Raw genomic sequence first — 21,735 nt, 5'->3', positions numbered from 1 at the left:
AGCAGTAGCAACATAGATTTTTGAATGTACATATTTGACTAATCTCAGATTCAGGTAACAAAAAGGACAACGACTCATGGTTTTTACAACATTGTTAAATAATGTTGTTTATATTATATCTAATATATGCTAAGCATGCAATCTGGCAACACCAGATTCGCTACTTGCGCTCTACAATTTTTTTCTGGTTATTGTGAGATATTTCTGAACCCCGAAGCTTGGCTATTCACTGTACCACAAACGAGCAAATAATCATCAAAGATGAATTCTAAAAATTCATTCAGTCACAGATTTGGACAATGGGATTTTCACTCCGACAAATCATTTAAACATTCCGAAGGGCGATAATTTTACATGGCCGAGAAAGCGGCCAACAATTGTTATTTTTTAACTTCTGTCATTTTTGTTACCTCCAACATTCCCATCTACAAAATATAGTAAAGCGACATAAAAATATGCTATATAAATTTTAATGTAGCTCCATGTTGATATCATTAACAAAAATCTTTTAAAAGTTTAAAGGTAGAAAAGTTTTTCCAAAAGCGATTCTGCCACATCTCGTTGAATACTTTGTCCAATAAAATAAGCCAATTTATGATCAAACTGAAAAATTATAAAAGATATTTTAATAATAAGTTGAATGAAATTAGAATAAAATCTATAATTATGGTAGAAAAGTTTTTCCAAAAGCGATTCTGCCACATCTCCTTGAATACTTTGTCCAATAAAATAAGCCAATTTATGATCAAACTGAAAAATTATAAAAGATATTTTAATAATAAGTTGAATGAAATTAGAATAAAATCTATAATTATGGCTATACTTGAGTTCTCCGACTATGAATTTAATTCAAATAGTAAAATTTTTATTTAATCACCAGAGTTTAAAGATTTGTTTTTAAATTAAACAAGAAAGGCAAGCCAACTTCGGGCGGAGCCGAAGTTGATATACCCTTGCAGAATATTATGTACATTATATTCTCCAAAATTATTCATATGATGCATTCTTAATACTCATAAAAAATCCCAACTTCCTAACTTTAAAAACACCCAAGTTATGGCATTTCCAATCGTTCAGTTATATGGCAGCTATGGGATATAGTCGGCCGATCCTTATGGCATTTGGTAGGTCGGATTGATTGGCCAAATATAAAACCTATAGAAAATACCAGCTTCCTAACTTTACAAACACCAACGTTATGGCATTTTCGATCAATCAGTTATATGCCTGCTATAGGATATAGTCCGCCGATCCTTATGAAATTTGGTAAGTCGAATTGATTGGCCAAAAATAAAACCCATAGATAATCGCACTTCCTAACTTTACAAACACAAAAGTTATGGAAGAAGGGTGTGTGCAAAGTTTCAATTTGATATCTTTAAAACTGAGAGTCTAGTTTGCGTAGAGACAGACAGACGGACATCCTTATATCAACTCAGGAGGTGATCCTGATCAAGAATATATATACTTTATAGGGTCGGAGATGTCTCCTTCACTGCGTTGCACACTTTTGACCAAAATTATAATACCCTCTGCAAGGGAATAAAAAGTGTTTCTTGCAAAAAGGCGTATATATAAATACACATATGTAAAAACAGACATATTTAGGTAGCTTTCTAAAAAATTTACCGGTTTTTTATAAATTGTATATACCTCTGCAGAGGGCAATATAATTTCAGTGAAAGTTTTTAACGCAGTGAAGGAGACATTTCCGATCCTATAAAGTAAATATATTCTTGATCAGCATCACCAGGAGAGTCGATTTAGCCATGTCCGTCTGTCCGTCCGTCCGTTTCTACGCAAAGTAGTCCCTCAGTTTTAAAGTTATCTGCTTGAAACTTTCCCAAAAGTTGTCTTTCTATTACAGGTAGTATATAAGTCGGAACGAGCCGGATCGGGCGTGTATATCATAGGAACAATCGGAAAATTTTTTTTTAAAAATTATAGCTTTGTTGTTTTTTAATTTTTTTGTGTTGTTATTTCAGATTTGGTAGTATTTAAATATTATGGAATTACGGCTTTAATTAAATTTAAATTGGACATCTATATCATATGGCTCCAATAGGAAAATCAAAAAAATTAAAAAGAATAAAAATGGAAAAAATTGTATTTTGGTGTTTTTCTATTTATCAAAATATGTCTTTGATATTATATAGGCATAGAAATTGAAATGTAGTCGATTTGCAATAACTGCAAGGGTATATAAACTTCGGCTTGCGTAGGACCATTTTTTTCGGCTATTCATTAGGCTATGCAGTTGTCGGGACTTGTGTTTTATTGGTTCGCTATTCGCTTGTATGTGCTTCATCCAAGTATGCCTATCTAGGTGTACTGCCAGATGTGCTACTTCATTTGTAGTTCATGTTCTTAAGTAATAATTGTGGACAATTTTTCGCTGGACTGTCGGCATTTCTGCCGTATATACGATGATAACACTGGGTCCTTGTGGTACGCCTGTTGCGATGTCAAACTCTTTGATTAAGTAACTTTTGTTTCTCACCATTAACACTCGACTTTAAAAATGGGAATCTAGCACATTGTGCTCGTTTTTAGTGGTCAAACTTTTTTATACCCTTGCAGAAGGTATTATAATTTTGGTCAAAAGTGTGCAACGCAGTGTAGGAGACATCTGGGACCCTATAAAGAAATTTTCTTGATTTGACTCTGACCAAATTGAAAGTTTCCCGTTAACTTCTTCTTTAGCGCACTTGATACACTCTTTCCTCTCTCTCTATCTACTGCGATCTCCCGCTCTTATGTTTCCTAACAGCTCGTGGCAAAATACTGTAAAAATAAACACCGCAAAAAACAATTTGAATGGTATATTTTTACTACACTATCAAAAACCGGGCCAAATAGATTTTCGCCAAAAAAACGGCTTTTGAGTATTCTGGCAGCAATTACTGTAAAGAGCACTTAAATTCGATTCGACTTTTGGCTTAGTTTCTTTGTTTAGAAGATTGCTAGAGCTTTGGTGAAACCATCAAATGAATCGTTAAAGCTTAAGGAAAAACTTTACCAAAGGAATTTTTGATACTCAGTTTAGAAGTGCCATTTTTCGACTTTTGAAGATATTTTTGGTTAAATTGTAATTTTAGAACGGGTGTTAAAAATAGTAAAAAGCCTTAAATCTAAGCGGTCAAATTTTTTAAACATTTATAATGTCTTAAACTATTTTTGGGCGAAAACACAGATTCGATTGGTTAAACGGTTTAGCGTCCAGAATTTTTAAAAGGAAAATTGACCTTTTTTCCAAGCGATTGGGGCCACTTGGGGAGCCCCAATAAATCTTAGCAAATCAGTTAAAAGTTATTAGAATGTAATAAAAATGCATATTAATATTGTTAACCAGTGGTTTTGGCTGTGCGTTGTTTCCCAGTTTTCCTACTGATAGCTTTATATATAGAGATGAATGAATTCCCTTGGTTGATCGAATACGTGTGTGTATTTTTGTGTGGGCTTTTGCATATGTATATTTCATTCTTTTGAGTGTATTTGTTTTTGAACATATTCAAAAAATTACTATTTGGTATTGGGTTTGCGAAAATATAGTTATACTAACTTTAATTATTTTTTGTAAAGGTATTTCGAAAAAAAAATGACAATCACAAAGCAGAGTCAGGGGGTGGAAAAGAGATGGAGATATACTTGTATATATGCAAGCGTATGCTGGATAAGACGGCTACTTTTTAATCGGGTATTAAAAATAGTAATAAGTTAAAAATTGAAGCCGTCATATTTATACCCTTGCAGAGGGTATTATAATTTCAGTCAAAAGTTTGCAACGCAGTGAAGGAGACATTTCCGACCCTATAAAGTATATATATTCTTGATCAGCATCACCAGGAGAGTTGATCTAGCCATGTCCGTCTGTCCGTCCGTCTGTCCGTCCGTTTCTACGCAAACTAGTCCCTCAGTTTCAAAACTATCTGCTTGAAACTTTCCCAAAAGTTGTCTTTCTATTGCAGGTAGTATATAAGTCGGAACGAGCCGGATCGGGCCACTATATCATATAGCTGCCATATAACTGAACGATCGGAAATGCCATAACTTTGGTGTTTTTAAAGTTAGGAAGTTGGGATTTTCTATGGGTTTTATTTTTGGCTAATCAATCCGACCTACCAAATTTCATAAGGATCGGACGACTATATCCTATAGCCGCCATATAACTGATTGATCGGAAATGCCATAGCTTTGGTGTTTGTAAAGTTAGGAAGTTGGGATTTTCTATGGGTTTTATTTTTGGCCAATCAATCCGACCTACCAAATTTCATAAGGATCGGCCGACTATATCTTATAGCTGCCATATAACTGAACGATTGGAAATGATATAACTTTGGTGTTTTTAAAGTTAGGAAGTTGGGACTTTTTATGAGTATTAAGAATGCATCATATGAATAATTTTGGAGAATATAATTTATAGAATATTCTGCAAGGGTATATCAACTTCGGCTCCGCCCGAAGTTAGCTTTCCTTTCTTGTTTTTAAACATTTATTATGCTTTTAACAATTTTTTATCGAAAACACGGTATCGATTGGTTTAACGGTTTAGCGTACAGGATTTAATTTTCTAATTAAATGAGTTTGGGGCACTTTGGTGGGGGGTGTGTCACCAATTACTATAAACTGAAGTCTACAGAAATTAAAACCGTATTAAAGCTCATTTTATATTTTTAAGGAAGAGCAGGGAAATGCAATGCAGAGGGAGAGGGAGGGAGACGGAATCATTTGTTGACAATTTGTATGAAAGCAATTTGCAGGCAGAAAACGTATGATGCTTATGGAGACACTTAAATTCGATAATAGATCGACGAAGCTAGAGCTTTGGTGAAACCATCAAATGAATCGTTAAAGCTTAAGGAAAAACTTTACCGAAGGAATTTTTGATACTCAGTTAAAAGTGCCATTTTTCGACATTTGAAGATATTTTTGGATAAATTGTAATTTTAGAACGGGTGTTAAAAATAGTAAAAAAGGCTTAAATCTAAGCGGTCAAATTTTTTAAACATTTATAATGTCTTAAACTATTTTTGGGCGAAAACACGGATTCGATTGGTTAAACGTTTTAGCGTCCAGAATTTTTGAAAGGAAAATTGACCTTTTTTCCAATTGGAAGCGATTGGGGCCACTTGGGGAGCCCCAATAAACATTAGCAAATCAGTTTAAAGTTATTAGAATGTAATAAAAATGCATATTAATATTGTTAACCAGTGGTTTTGGCTGTGCGTTGATTCCCAGTTTTCTTACAAATAGCTTTATATATAGAGATTATTTTCCATTTTGAATCTGTCGTCGATGCATTTTTATACCCTTGCAGAAGGTATTATAATTTTAATCAAAAGTGTGCAACGCAGTGTAGGAGACATCTCGGACCCTATAAAGTATATATATTCTTGATCAGGATCGCGTCCTGAGTTGATATAAGCATGTCCGTCTGTCCGTCTGTCTGTTTCTACGCGAACTAGTCTCCCAGTTTTAAAGATATCGAATAGAAACTTTGCACACACCCTTCTTTCCTTTGCACGAACTATGTATTTCCTATAGCCGCCATTTAACAGATTGATCAGAAATGCCATAACTTTGGTGTTTTAAAGTTGGGAAGTTGGGATTTTTTATGAGTATTAAGAATGCATCATATGATTAATTTTGGAGAATATAATTTACAGAATATTCTGCATGGGTATATCAACTTCGGCTCCGCCAGAAGTTAGCTTTCCTTTCTTGTTTTTGGTTGTATTTCTTTTACAAATAACATCATCAGATTTCGTTTCAGGAGTAAATCAAGAAATAAATAGTTGTTGCCTATGAAGAACAGCAGAAAGTTTATATTTACCTCCATTAGAAACATAGCCTGATTCATTAGGGACCCTTGGCTCAAAAGTATGCTGCCGGTACTGACCTATTATAAAAATGTTAATTTGGATTTTGTGCAAAATCCGTCTCTGACACAGAATTTAATGGACAGGGGTAATAAGTTACTCAATCAGCAGTTTTTTGCTACTAAATTGATCACTAACCCCATAAAACCCTTCAGTGAATTGGTTTACTACACCTTAGTATATTTCCGAACCCAAAAGCTTGGAGATATTCACTGTACCACAAACGAGGAAGTAAGCATCAGAGATAAATTCTAAAATTTTATTTAATCACGGGTTTAGGCAACGGGAATTTCACTCCGACAAATCTTTTTAATATTCCAAGGGGCGGTAATTTTACATGGCTGATTCTCGTCCTGGTCTCTGCTGCTATCTTTTTGCGGCGCCAAACGGTCACCGGACGCACAGTGCTTTCTTGACTTGGTTAGTGCCAATCGGCCGCTGCTCAAGGACTGCCTGTTGGGTTTTTGTCAGCTCTTGCGTTTAGTCAGCTTTTCCTCCATGTGTATTCGCGATAATCTATTTCTCTCGTCTGTGTGCGTGTGCTCAAAGAAGTAATAACAGAAATCGAACCTGACATTACCAGCACCGAAAAAAAAAACCCTAAAAGAAAACGGTTTTACCGCCAAGAATGTTATTAACAGCAAATCCTTGAAGAAAAACTAAGTGCACCCGATGTACAAGCTTCAATATCTATTGCACCAATAGAATAACTGTGGAGAACCGCATAAATGTAATGGTTCAGTGAAATGCACTAATTGGCAGGGTTATGGAGACCCTAGGATATACTGCACACTTCGGGTCGTCTGCGAAGCCTGCGGGGACGCCGACAATACTCTACACTGTTCTGCCAACAAAGAAAACCCAAGTTAGAAAAAATTGTGGGAACTACAGGGAGCTGAAGAGTAGCATGCGACAAGCGATAGAAAGCTTTCGGCAGGCCCCAGGATACCCACCATATACCAAAATGGAAACTATGATGTTTACCCTGAAACAAAGCATGATGAAACTAATGTCATTTATGAAAACGACTATGCAAACACTTGTTTTTAAAATCAGAACATGGTGGTAAAGGTGCTCGCAGCACAACAGTCTAAATAATCGATGCATTATCTAATAATATCAATGTGGAATGCCAATGGTGTCTAACGGCAGAAACTTGAATTAACACAATTGCTGGTAGAAGCGCACCTCACAAGCAAATAAAACTTTCAAATAAGGGGTTATACATTTTTCCGCACAGATCATCCGGATGGGAAAGCCCACGGCGGAACCGGAGTCTTAACCAGACGCAATTAACGCACCAAGCACCACCTTCACCAAATGTTTGCAGGCCACATCTATAAAAATTAATTGAAGTAACGGAAACCTTTCATTTGCTGCCGTGTACTGCCCGCCTCGCTTTACAATCTCGCAAGGACAATTCATGGATTTCTACAACTAACTTGGGGATCGTTTTATAGCCGCAGGAGACTACAATGCGTCTTGTGACAAAGGAAGGCAATTGTGCAATGCAATTATACATTTTAAAAACAAATTGGACTATGTTTACCTTGGAAGCCCAATATACTGGCCAGCAGACCCAAAAAACATATCTCAAAATCTTATAAGTGCCGCTTTCTAAACTATCTTCAGACCACTCTCCTTTGCTAAGAACACTTCTTCAAAGCCCTGACATAATCGAACACCCTCTCAGGCTGACGTCACACAGAACTAACTGGCTTAAATACAAAATGAATGTAAGTTTCTATAAAACTCGCCCCTCAACTTGGAATGGAATAGGACATCAACTGCACTATTGGAGCTTTGGAAGATGTACTCGTTGCAGCAGCCAATATCTCCACACCACAAGGGAACGAAGTACAAGCAAACAAATACTATAAGTCCAATCAGCAAATCGAACAGCTGATGCGGAAAAAAAAGCGTTTTGCGACGTGCTTGGCAGACCAACAGATCGCGATCTTTAGAACAACGCCCCAAGGAAGCAACCCGCTCTTTCGCACTTGCTCTCCAGCAGCAGGCAGAAAACGCACAGCTGCACATCGAAAAACTTTCGCAAACCAGTATAAAGAATCCCCTATGAAGGGCTCACCCAAATTTAAGCGCTTCGAGCGAAACGATTACCCCCAAAAAAAAATCTATTCAGGATTCTGGGCCCGAAACGACGGAGACAGAGCTGAAATATTTGCTTCACATCTTCAAATTTATTTGTCTTGCCACCAATGCACTGAAATCAATTAATCAGTAGGGAACTAAAACCGAAAAAGACTCCAGGTGATCACTTACTAACCCCAAAAATGCTAATCAAACTTCCAAGCTATGACATGGAGGTCGTTTGCAAAATCTTTAATGGGATCAATGATCTCGGCTAGTACCCAAAGATACTATTATCATAATGATACCGAGGCACGGAAAAGACCACACAATTCCGTCATGGTACAGACCAATAAGCCTACTGTCTTGTTTGTCTAAATCATTCGACAAATTGCTGATTATCTTGCTTTAGTGGAGAGGTTGCTATCTGACTGGCGTATTAAACTAAACGAGCTAAAACGTGTAAACACCTAATGTTTACTCTTAATAGACAAACATACCCTCTGCGTTCTTTAACCGCTACGCAGATACCCTAGGTTATTAATTAGTTCATGCAATTGCCGGGACTTGTGTTTTATTTGTTTGCGATTTGCTTAAATGTGCTTCCTCCAAGTAAGACGCCTATACTCCGAGATGTGAAACTGGATAGTCGGTATTTCTGCCGTATATACGAGGTTAAGACTGGGTCCGAGAATGGTTCCTTGTGGTACGCCTGTCGCGATGTCAAACTTTTTGGTTCAGCAACTTTTGTGCCTCACGATGAACACTCTTAACACTTAAAAGACACAAATCAATCACATTGTGCTCGTTTTTTTGCGGTCTAATTTTTTTTTGGTAAGTATATTTCTTATACAAATAACATCATCAGATTTCATCTCGGGAGTAAACCAAGAAACAAATAATTGTTGCCTATGAAGAACAACCAAAAGTTTATATTTACCTCCATTAGTACCCTGATAATTTTTAGTTTGATCTCCGGATGCTGGGCCTGTTTCATTAGCGACCTCTACCTGAAAAGTTTTAGACCCACCGGGCTGCTCTTTAACTTCTCCAGAGGAATTGCAAAAGCAAAACTACTGAGCCTAGTCCTCAGATCAATATGGAGCAAGCCGAAGCAACCACGCTTTCTTCCCAAAATAACATCGAAACCCCGAAAAAAAATTAATGTTTCAGAAATAAATAAATAAATAATGTTTCGTTGTAAAAATCCATGAATTGTCCTTCAGTAATTGGAAAGCGAGGCTGGCAGTAAACAGCGGGAAAGGTCTCCGTTACCTGACTGCACTTTGATAGACGTGGCCTGCAAGTAATTAGATGCAAACCTTTGGTGAAAGTAATGTTTGATGCGTTCCCTGATTAGGATGCAGGTTCCGCCGTGGGCTTTACCATCTGGATGATCTGTGCGGTAGAAGGTGTAGCCTTTTATTTGGAAATTGTATTTGTTTGTGAGGTGCGTTTCTATCAGTAGCATAATGTCGATTTGATTCTTATTCAGGAACTGTGTTATTTCAAGTTTGTTCCGGGAAAAGGCATTGGCTTTTTACATGGTTATTCGTAGATTTGCCATCAATTATTTGGACTGCTTAGCTGCAACCAACTGTAACACCATGTTCTGGTTTTGAACCAGTGTTTGCATGGTCCTTTTTTATGACGGACATAAATTCATATCTTGTTTCATAGTAACCATCATAGCTTCCAGTGTACTTTGAGACTGTCCTGGGACCTGCTGAACGTTTCATAGATAAGACTGGAGTGGGTTTCCCTTTCCTATTCGAAGGGCATTGGCGTAAGAGAATCCCTTCTGGGTATTTAGCTGACCAAATGAGGATCTCGCAGCCGTCCCGGCGTCGTTTTTGAGTAAGTTGTGACGATCCCGCCTGACGGCTAGGCCGCCACAATATATATTTTAGCAATAGAAAACGCGGTCGGTATGAAATAAGGTTAGTGAATCAGTGTAATCGGCGCAGTGAAACACAGGGACGATTTAAAACAACGAATTAAACTGAGTGAACTCTTACGAAAAGAAACGTCAAGCCGGATTGTTATACATTTTATTTTTACCCCGTACCCCTTTGTTCCCCGAGGGATTCAGGCCATTAGTGACCGATGACCCAATTGGAAGCGGTAAATTATTTGCACCATATACGTACACGTTATCACGTTCTTCTGAAGTTCATCCACTAACCTGCCTGCGTTGTGAGGTGGAAGATCCCCTCATTCTCCTACTTAATTCTCCCCCCCCTCACGAAGTGGCAGATCCCTTCGTGTCATATTAACCCCACGACGAGACGGAAGATCCTCTCACGTGTCCTCCTCTAATACCCTACCGAAGTGGCAGATCCCTTCGTGTCCTACTAACCCCCGCGGCGAGACGGAAGATCCTCTCACGCATCCTCCCCTAATACCCCACCGCGAACTGGCAGAGCCCTTCGTATCCTATTAACTCCGACGGTGAGACGGAAGATCCTCTCACTGGCCCCATTAATCCTACACCGTAGCGGAACGGTAGATCCTTCCGACTTTGACTAATCAAACTAGCTTTCAGCCGGCCAACCACGATAGAATCTGGCTGCGGCATCGCCCGAAGATCCAGCCCTTGGGATTCTTGGCCCCTCGAACCGATAGAATCCGGCTGCGGCCTCGCCCGAAGGTCCAGCCCGTGGGATTCTTGGCCCCCTCGAACCACGTATCTCGGCCAGCCACGATAGAATCCGGCTGCGGCCTCGCCCGAAGGTCCAGCCCGTGGGATTCTCGGCCCCTCGAACCACGTATCTCGGCCGACCACGATAGAACCCGGCTGCGGCCTCGCCCGAAGGTCCAGCCCGCGGAATTTTCCGTCCCGAAAGGACTTGGTGTTCTGATGTCATCGTACCCTCGAAGGTCCTGGAACATCCTCGAGCGAATATGCGTAGAATCTTCGGGACAATTGATCAAAAATCATCGTTCGCCACGCGAACATTATTCTCTAGCCCTATGTCTCAGTGACTTTACAAATTTCTTGTAAAAGGACCTCTGGATCCGACTGAGAGTTATATCCTGGCCAGAGAGCAACACCAAAGTGGCCTAAAGACCCACTAAAATAAAGATCTTTATCCCGAAGGATCGCGCCCCTGCCGAGTGTTACAACTGTTAGAGCAAAAGGAAAGGCAAAGGAAAAGATAAAGCAATGGAAAAGGAAGAAGTTTCACGTATTACAATAAACCATGGCTAATACGAAGGAGTCCGACGGCGAGTACGAGGTAGCCGATTCGATAGAAAACCCAGGCGTAGGAGTACGATGGATTTATGCCCGGCGTAAAGATGAGTTAGCCTCTCTAGCACTCGAGTTCGGGTTTAGCGCCGACGGCACCGTAGCAGAAACGCAGAAGGCGTTCGCTACACTCGTAAGCACAGCATCGTTTCCAGAGTCGGTGTGGAAACGACTCGCTCAACTACAGGATCAGTACAGCTTGAGAGCCGTCACTCCGAACCGTCTAGGAGGCGACAAAGGGTTCACCCCGGGAGCCAAGATAACCCAAGTTGACCAGAGTTAGGTTCCATATTTCGCCGGCCATAGCTCTCCCGGAAGACTGACAAGCTATCGAGGAGTCCATCCTGGCGCGTCACGAGATTTTATCGCCTCATCACTCGGAAATCATGGTGCGTCGAAGCCGCCAGAGTCAGAAGTTCCACTTATTATCACTCTTCCTCGTCATTTACTAGCCGAGCGGATGCATAAGTGGAATCTACGATTCGACGGGGCGTCGGACCCGCTGACCTTGATCGCCGAACTTGAAGAGAAGATAGCAACATAGGGATCAACCTGGAGGAAGTACCCCGCGCCATATCAGAGATTTTGGAAGTTAGGGCAGCATGGTGTTTCCGCACGAGCCGCTTACAGACAGCTACGTGAGCAGAGTTTCGTGGAAGCGAATCGCAAGCCGCATACCAAAAGGAAGAAGAACTCTATCGGATCTACGAAAATACGCCACGAGTTCGCGACGCTGGAGCAATTAACCCAAATGGCAACGGAATACGAAAGTGTGAGACAGCTGACGTCGAGTCGCGCAGGTATTTCTAGGACGGTGACTGCAGACCGGGATAGGGCCAACGCCCGTCTGACGCCGAACCCCTTTCGAGGCTACGGGGTACCCGTTCAAGGAGGGAATGCAACTCACCGAATGATCAGACAGCCCCTCACAAACGTCGACGTTCAACGAGCTTGTAGTAGATGTGGAGAAGTCGGTCACTTTAAGCGGGGTTGTACTAACCCACGTCTGAACTTTTGTTGGAACTGCGGTCGAAGGGACACATTGACCGTCGACTGTTGTCGCCGAGATGCCCCGGGAAACAAACAACGTCTTCGCCGAGATGCGGGCGCAGCGGAGACGAACGCAGTAACAGCCCGGCACCAAGAAACCCACCATTAAGGATAAGCACGGATGCCACGGTGGATACGGGAGCGACGAGGAGCTTTGCGAGTGAAGGGTACGCCCGTATGGTAGCAAGATCTGAGGAGATGCAAGAGATCGTCACTACGATAGCGTTAGAGGATCGGTCAAGCCTGGCAGTGAAGAAGCTATGGCGTACTCGCGTGGAGTAAGCTGGCACAGTGTGGATGCCATTCTTGGTGATGCCAACCATGTTATGGTATGGATTTCTTGGCGGCAATGCTACCTTAAAGGTAAAATTGACTGCGGCTGAGTAAAATCGATCGGATATCATCAGAGGATACGAACCCGGAAATACTCGAAGAAAGGAGTATGACGGTTCTAGGGAGTCACGAATCCGACGATAAGGACACCATGTATACAGAGCAGAGTGAGGTCCTCGGTCAAGCCTGGCAGTGAAGAAGCTATGGCGTACTCGCGTGGAGTAAGCTGGCACGCCAGTGTGGATGCCATTCTTGGTGATGCCAACCATGTTATGGTATGGATTTCTTGGCGGCAATGCTACCTTAAAGGTAAAATTGACTGCGGCCGAGTAAAATCGATCGGATATCATCAGAGGATACGAACCCGGAAATACTCGAAGAAAGGAGTATGACGGTTCTAGGGAGTCACGAATCCGACGATAAGGACACCATGTATACAGAGCAGAGTGAGGTCCTCGGTCAAGCCTGGCAGTGAAGAAGCTATGGCGTACTCGCGTGGAGTAAGCTGGCACGCCAGTGTGGATGCCATTCTTGGTGATGCCAACCATGTTATGGTATGGATTTCTTGGCGGCAATGCTACCTTAAAGGTAAAATTGACTGCGGCCGAGTAAAATCGATCGGATATCATCAGAGGATACGAACCCGGAAATACTCGAAGAAAGGAGTATGACGGTTCTAGGGAGTCACGAATCCGACGATAAGGACACCATGTATACAGAGCAGAGTGAGGTCCCCGCACACAACCGGATCATGCGTCAGATGGCCCCATCAGGAGAATTAAAGAACGACGGAGGAGACGAGATCAGGAGGCACGACGGACCGGGAAGGGCCTTGGAGGACTTTCCGGATGAAATCGACGAAGCAGAGGGTGTAGAACCAATGGCGGAAGAGGATGATCTGAGACCCGACCAGCGGGAATTCATCACCCGCGAGTTGGCGCTTTTCAAGGAGCTTCGTCGGATTATAATGCGAGACGATAAACCCTTGAAACAAAGGTACTACCCAAGGAACCCGGCAATGCAGAGCGTGATCGACACCCAAGTTGACGAACTACTCAGCGAAGACGCCATCGAACCTTCGCGGAGTCCGCATAGCGCACCCATAGTGTTGGTCAAAAAGAAGACGGGTGAATGGCGCATGTGTGTTGATTATAGACAATTAAACGCTCACTCAGTACCCGACGCGTACCCCTTCCCCAGGATCAACCACATTCTGGAGAAGCTACGGCAAGCCCGATACATTTCGACGCTGGACTTAAAGCACGGTTATTGGCAAATACCCATGGACAAGGACAGCCTCCAATTCACGGCCTTCACCGTTCCGGGCAGAGGCCTATACCAGTGGAAGGTCATGACCTTCGGGCTTCACTCAGCAAGAGCAACCTTTCAACGCGCTTTGGATGGCGTGATTGGTGCGGACATGGAGCCGTTCGCTTTCGCCTATTTGGACGATATCATCGTTATAGGCGCCACGGAGGAACAACATTTGTCCAATCTGGCCGAAGTGCCGAAGGAGTCCAAACCGACCCGGAGAAAGTGACGGCCAACCTTAAGTCCCCTACCTGTCTCAAGGAGCTCCGGCAGTGGCTAGGCATGGCATCTTGGTATCGCCGGTTCGTCCCTAACTTCGCAACCGTGGTACAACCGATGACGGCCCTGTTATAGAAAGGCCGGAAGTGGTCGTGGGGTCCCGAACAACAGAGTGCGCTGGAGGAGGTGAAAAGGAGGTTAACCACCGCCCCCGTGCTAGGATGTCCCGACTTCGACAAGACGTTTGTGTTGCAAACTGACGCTAGCGACGTGGGACTAGGAGAAGTCTTGTCGCAAGATATCGAAGGCCAGGAGAGGGTCATCGCGTAAACCAGCCGTCGACTCACGGCCACGGAGGGCAATTATACGACGACGGAAAAAGAGTGTCTGGCCATTATATGGGCCATTAGGAAAATGCGGTGCTACTTGTAAGGGTATCGGTTCGAAGTGGTTACCGACCACCTAGCCCTCAAATGGTTGAACTCCATCGAAAGCCCCTCCGGTCGGGTAGCGGGTAGATGGGCGCTGGAGTTGCAACAATTCCAGTTCGACGTGCGGTACCGACGCGTGAACGTGGTGGCGGACGCGTTATCCCGGCAACCCTGTGAAGTCTTGCAACAGATGGCCGAGGTGGAGACACACTGTAAATGGATCCAAGGTATGCAAGTTAAGATAAGAGAGTACCCCGAGAAGTTCTCAGACTACATGATGAAAAATGGACAACTATACCGGAATTTGGGACACAGAGCGGATGACGAGGACTACTTCCCGTGGAAGCTGTGCGTCCCTAGTTCAAATAGGGTCCGAGTCCTTCGAGAATGCCACGACGCGCCCACGGCTGGACATCTGGGCGTCCGAAAAACCATTTCTCGACTATCTCAGAGGTATTTCTGGCCCGGCATGTTTAGAGACGCGAAGCGTTACGTCCAGCGCTGCGAGTCGTGCCAGAAGTTTAAAACCGCCCAGACGAAAGCGGCAGGCAAAATGCTAACCCGCGTAACAAGCGAACCGTTTGACGTTTTATGCGCAGACTTTGTCGGCCCGCTACCCCGGTCGAAGCACGGAAACACCATGCTCCTCGTATTTCATGACATCTTTTCTAAATGGGTGGAGTTGATCCCGATACCGAAGGCTACCGCCGCCCAGGTTCAGAAAGCATTCCGGGAACGGATACTGGGTCGGGTCGGCATCCCTCGGAAGTTCGTCTGTGATAATGGTACTCAATTTACCAGTCGCACTTTGAAAGAGTACTTCAGCACGATAGGGGTAGAGGTCCAATATACTGCCCCGTACTGTCCACAAGAGAACCCTACCCTACTCGATCAGGTCTTGACCAAGATCCAGGGGACCGGTTGGGACGGGTCGTTCATGAAGGAGTTGACCTCATCCATAGCGACTCCGATAAAACCTCGAGACGAGTTAGCCCCGTTACCTGAAGGTTGGATTGGGACGGGCGAACTCCGGCGATTGCCGGCATCGGCCATTCGTCTGATCGCCGAGAGGGCGCCCGATAAAGCCGGACGAGGACACAGCGTTCGCTTCGCCGTCAAGGGCATGGATTGGCATTACCTCGTCACCGTAAAGAGTGACGGGGGCTCATCATCAGCCCCCGGTAGGAAAGGGGTGGGTGTGACGATCCCGCCTGACGGCTAGGCCGCCACAATATATATTTAAGCAATAGTTGTCTAAGTATCACATTAATACCATTAGTATGTAAGAGATATAAAATGAAGTATTATAATTTAGTAATGGTTAAGCGATCATATGGATTATTGGGTATAAAACCAAAATAGGTCAAGTTTGGTTCCGCACCACCCGCCCGAGGTGGCAACCATAGAGAAAAATACTGGAAAATAGAGAAAATACCAAACCAACCTGGGTAGGAAAGGTCCAAAAGGATGAGAGGGTCACACGGCGGTTTCCGGCAGGGGCTCTCGGCTCTTGGACTTCGAAGCGATCGGTCGCGCACGCGGACAAAATAAGTAAAGAAAACACGTGTGAAAGAAAACGCGGTCGGTAGGAAATAAGGTTAGTGAATCAGTGTAATCGGCGCAGTGAAAAACAGGGACGATTTAAAACAACAAATTAAACTGAGTGAACTCGTACGAAAAGAAACGTCAAGCCGGATTGTTATTCATTTTATTTTTACCCCGTACCCCTTTGTTCCCCAAGGGATTCAGGCCATTAGTGACCGATGACCCAATTGGAAGCGGTAAATTATTTGCACCATATACGTACACGTTATCACGATCTTCTGAATTTCATCCACTAACCTGCCTGCGTTGTGAGGTGGAAGATCCCCTCATTCTCCTACTTAATTCTCCCCCCCCTAACGAAGTGGCAGATCCCTTCGTGTCATATTAACCCCACGACGAGACGGAAGATCCTCTCACGTGTCCTCCTCTAATACCCTACCGCGAGGTGGCAGATCCCTTCGTGTCCTACTAACCCCCGCGGCGAGACGGAAGATCCTCTCACGCATCCTCCCCTAATACCCCACCGCGAACTGGCAGAGCCCTTCGTATCCTATTAACTCCGACGGTGAGACGGAAGATCCTCTCACTGGCCCCATTAATCCTACACCGTAGCGGAACGGCAGATCCTTCCGACTTTGACTAATCAAACTAGCTTTCAGCCGGCCAACCACGATAGAATCTGGCTGCGGCCTCGCCCGAAGATCCAGTCCTTGGGATTCTTGGCCCCTCGAACCGCATACTTCGGCCAACCACGATAGAATCCGGCTGCGGCCTCGCCCGAAGGTCCAGCCCGTGGGATTTTTGGCCCCCTCGAACCACGTATCTCGGCCAACCACGATAGAATCCGGCTGCGGCCTCGCCCGAAGGTCCAGCCCGTGGGATTCTCGGCCCCTCGAACCTCATATCTCGGCCGACCACGATAGAACCCGGCTGCGGCCACGCCCGAAGGTCCAGCCCGCGGAATTTTCCGTCCCGAAAGGACTTGGTGTTCTGATGTCATTGTACCCTCGAAGGTCCTGGAACATCCTTGCCTATGTCTCAGTGACTTTACAAATTTCTTGTAAAAGGACCTCTGGATCCGACTGAGAGTTATATCCTGGCCAGAGAGCATCCTTACAAAGTGTACACGTTTTAATTGTTTCGATGACGCGTTGTTGTCAATCGTCGCATGCGGTTTTTCAGCTCCTTGTCGACCACACAGCCCCTGTAGTTTGTGTTTGATCCTCCGCAGTTTCCACATTTCTTCATTTGTTGGTCTTCTTTGTTGGCAGGGCAATTGGAGGAATTGTGAAAGTCTTTACAAACTACACAGACTGATGTAAGTGTGCAGTATGTCCTGGTGTGTCTATACTCCTGACAGTTTGTACATTGCACCGGGCCGTTCCTCTTATAAGGCTCTTCCACCTTAATTCTTCGGTGCAATAGGTATTGCAGGTTATAAATGGGGTGCACTTTATTTTTTTCAAGACTCTGCTGTCTGGCTCCAGCTCTACCTTGAAAAGTGGTTGCGGGTTTTTCTTCCAGTTAATGATGTTACGAACGATCTTATCGGTCTGTATGGCCCGGTCCGCTTGTTGAATATTGTCTTCGTTTTTTTTTTTTGTCAGATTTTTAGAGGACGTTGTATTTGGCGCTGCACTAGACGACATAGCAGTCGATTCCGCGATAGGAGCCGTTGCTGTAGACTTAACGTTCAGATTACCGGCCGATACTGGTAGTACAGATACAAATTCTGTAGTACCAAAAAGGGTTGCATGTGTTGTACCAAAAACGGTTACTTGTGTTCGGGTGCCCCAGCTAAAACATGTATTTGTTTCACGGCTCGCCCCAGACCTCTCATCACTGGATATCACGGCTTATATCCGTAACAAAATCCAAGTTGATGATTTGAAGGTCGAACAATTTAAATTTTCTTATGCTAGGAAAGTATCATCATTTAAGATTGGTATTCCTTGTGCTCTTTTTGCATCTGTGTGTTCCACCAGTTTCTGGCCCGAGGGCATATTTGTAAAAGAGTACGAAGCTAAGAGAAAAAAGAATAGTTCAGGGAAATGGAAAACACCATTAAGAACCATCCCCAGCGCCCTCCACATCCTCTTCTGTCCCAAAAAACTAGCCTCCTCTTTTCTTCTTTGCTATCAGAATACAAGAGGCTTACTTAGTAAGCTGACTAAATTGTATTCGGATAGTTTTTCTTTCCCATATAATATTATGGTATGTAGAGACCCCTGGTTAAGGCCGGATATTCTTAGCTCCGAAATTCTCCCGGGTAAGTACACAATTTATAGGCTTGATCGTCAGTCCAGACGGGGAGGTGGAGTCCTGATTGCTGTCGACTCCACCTTTTCGTCTGAATTACTAACTTTCGAAGAATTTTATGACATCGAATTCCTAGGTATAAAATTATCGTTTCCCGGTAGTTTTGTATATATTACTTGTTCATATATCCCACCATCATCTGAGTTCCCTATTTATGCAAATCACCTTTCAGTTATTCAGTCCATTTCCAAAAAACCGTCGGATCGAGATCAGTTAATTGTATTAGGTGATTTTAATATACCTAGTGCGACATGGTCCCCTGACGAAAACTCTAACATTTTACTTCCTTTAGCGCAGCATGACTTTATTGACGGCTTGCTTGATATTGCGCTATCCCAAGTGAACCATGTTAAGAACTCCTTAGGTCGTTTACTGGACTTGTGTTTTGTTTCAAATTCAGAAGGCGTTTGCCTATCAAGAACGTCACCACTTACACAACCGGAAGATCCTTATCATCCAACTCTAGAGCTGACTGTAGACGCAAGAACAGAGCTGAATAAAAAATCCGAAAAGTCGGTTAAACGAATCCGCTGCTTTCGTAAGGCAAACTTTCATCTTTTAAATACTTTTATATCCGGCTATGACTGGTCCGAATTTTATTCATGCACTAACGTGGCTAAGGCCGTTAATATCTTTTATAATGCATTGAATTCCTTCTTTTATCTGTGTGTTCCGTTATACTATCCGTCAATTTCAAATAAACCTCCATGGTTTAATAAATAGTTGTCACACCTAAAAAATATTAAGTCCAGACTTTTCAATAAATTTAAAATGTGTGGTTCACAATCTGCCTTCTCTCGGTACCTAAGGGCTCGGTCAAATTTTATCGTGCTTAACGCCCGGTGTTATAAAAGCTATTTGACTCGTTGTAGGGTCCAATTTTCACAAGATCCAAAACAGTTTTATAATTTTGTTAATACTAAGCGTAAATCAGCCTGTTACCCTGCATCACTATCATTCGAAAACTCTACGGCAAATTCTGATCAGGCAATTGCCGATCTATTTGCCCAGTTTTTCCAGACAACATATTCTGTTTCATCCCGTCCAAATCCGTCTTATTCAAATGCCATACCCAAGTCGAACTTGATTTTTTGTACGAGGTTAAGCGAAAGCTCCCTTCTTTTGGATCTTCATAAAGTTAAGCCTGTCTATTCACCGGGTCCGGACGGAGTTCCAGGCTGCGTGCTGAGGTACTGTGCTGAAACTCTGTGTAGACCTCTGTACAAATTGTTTACCTTGTCTTTAAAAACATCTCATTTCCCACTTATTTGGAAGGAGTCATTTGTCATTCCCCTTCATAAGAAAGGAAATAAATGCAATACAAGTAATTACAGAGGCATATCCAAATTATCCGCCATCCCAAAGCTTTTCGAAAACACTATTACACCCCATTTGCAACATCTTTTTAGATCGATTATATCTCCATGTCAACATGGATTTATAAGGCGAAGATCTACGAGCTAACGTCTTTTGTAATAAATGGCTTTAGAAAGAACATGCAGACTGACGTAGTTTACACTGACTTTAGTAAAGCGTTTGATTCAGTAAATCACTCGCTACTTGTATTAAAGCTAGACTTATTAGGGTTTCCATGTGATCTTCTAACATGGATCTCAAGTTATCTGAGTGGTAGGACTCAACGAGTCCTCTTTAAAACCTCGATCTCTGATTTGATCCGAGTTACTTCAGGCGTCCCACAAGGAAGCCACCTTGGCCCACTTCTTTTTACTTTATTTATAAACGATCTCCCTCTAGTCTTGACAAAGTCGCGTGTCCTTATGTACGCAGATGACGTTAAGTTATGCCTGCAATATAACGAAATTTCGAGCAGTTCAGACTTACAATCTGACCTAAACGCTTTTCAAACATGGTGTTGTGAAAATCTTTTGGATTTAAATAGCGCTAAGTGCAAAGTAATGACATTTTTTCGGGTGAACCCACAATATGCAACGTACACGCTGGGTGGTTGCGCGTTGTCTAGAATTACGCATGTTGATGACCTTGGCGTCCTCCTTGACCCTAAGCTTAAGTTTTGTGACCATATTACTTCTATGGTGAATAAAGCCAGGGGAGTACTTGGATTTATTAAAAGGTGGTCAAAGGAATTCGATGATCCCTATGTTACAAAGTAACTGTTCTGCAGTTTGGAGTCCTCAGTTTGGTGTACATATAGACCGGATAGAGTCTGTGCAAAAGAACTTTTTATTATTTGCTCTACGGGGCCTTAACTGGAATGCAAGCCTTATTTTACCATCCTACTCTAGTAGACTTCTCCTAATTAATCTACCATCCTTAGTAAACCGTAGAACGATGCTTGGCACAACTTTTATCTATAAACTTATTCACGGGGATGTGGAGAGTCCCGAGTTACTGGGTCGCATAAGCTTCTCCGTGCCTAATAGAATTACCAGGAACTATGTTCCTCTTACATTAAATATTTGTAGATCTATCTTTGATATGCATGAACCGTTTAGAGAACTATGTAACGACTATAATAGACTATACCACATTATTTCTACTACCGACTCTTTGCCAAGCCTAAAATCATTAATTTTATCTTACCTAGCACAAAATTAGTATTAGTATTAGTCTCGTACGTATTTGTAATCTTAGTCTGTCCGCTTCTACATTGTGCTTTTAACTTCTCGCGATCTCGTTTTTACGCCTATTAGGCTCCGCGCGTAACAAGCACTGCTTGGTGTCGTAAGGGCCACTTGTTTGCGCTGATCATAGTGCATCAACGTCCGAATATTGTTGCTGTTACTTTTGGTGCGATTGCAAAAGTTTTACAGCTGCATGTTGTTGATGTGCCAAGGGTCGATTCTGATGGTGGAGTTTTACATTGAGTAAGAGTAAGAGCGAGGAGAGAGTGAGCAAGATCTTGCTTTTTGGGTATCGACTGGCAGTAGAGCCGGGTTGCTCTTTGTAGACGTTTTGCACTTCGCTATCGCGCGTAGAGATATACGAGAAGTACCCGTCTCTTCGGCTCACCGAGCTTATGCGCTCTTTATTTGGTTCGTCGATCATTATTTTGTTATAAAATAATTTGCACTTTTTTTAATCATATCACTGTTTTTTTTTTGTCTTTGCGTCTTTTCGCCCATTTTGTAATACACCAATTTAGTTTTTTAAATTTTATTTGTCTTTAATACATCCTCTTTTTTCAACTTTTTCGCTTGTCGCTTGCAAGATAAAACAAATTAAAAATAGGTGGTTGACTACGATTAAAAACGTTAGCAGAAAAGATGAAAATAAAAAGTTTGAGAATACAGCAAATACTAAATTAAAAAACCTTGTTAATTCCCAG

General features: G+C 42.7%; 1 protein-coding gene across 1 annotated transcript; it reads left to right on the top strand.

The window, feature by feature from the left end:
- Positions 1 to 13,270: 13,270 nt before the first annotated feature.
- On the top strand, positions 13,271 to 15,786 carry LOC123038054 (uncharacterized protein K02A2.6-like). Its single transcript, XM_044461513.1, has 3 exons — positions 13,271 to 14,107; positions 14,269 to 14,459; positions 14,628 to 15,786. The coding sequence occupies exons 1-3, from the start codon at positions 13,271 to 13,273 to the stop codon at positions 15,784 to 15,786; spliced, it is 2,187 nt and encodes a 728-aa protein (XP_044317448.1).
- The last annotated feature ends 5,949 nt before the right edge of the window (positions 15,787 to 21,735 follow it).

Source organism: Drosophila rhopaloa, unplaced genomic scaffold (genome assembly GCF_018152115.1).
Source record: "Drosophila rhopaloa isolate 14029-0021.01 unplaced genomic scaffold, ASM1815211v1 contig_4, whole genome shotgun sequence".
In the NCBI taxonomy this organism is placed as follows: Eukaryota; Metazoa; Arthropoda; class Insecta; order Diptera; family Drosophilidae; genus Drosophila; species Drosophila rhopaloa.
Note: the sequence above shows the minus strand (reverse complement) of the source record. Positions and strands in the feature narration are given on the sequence as shown.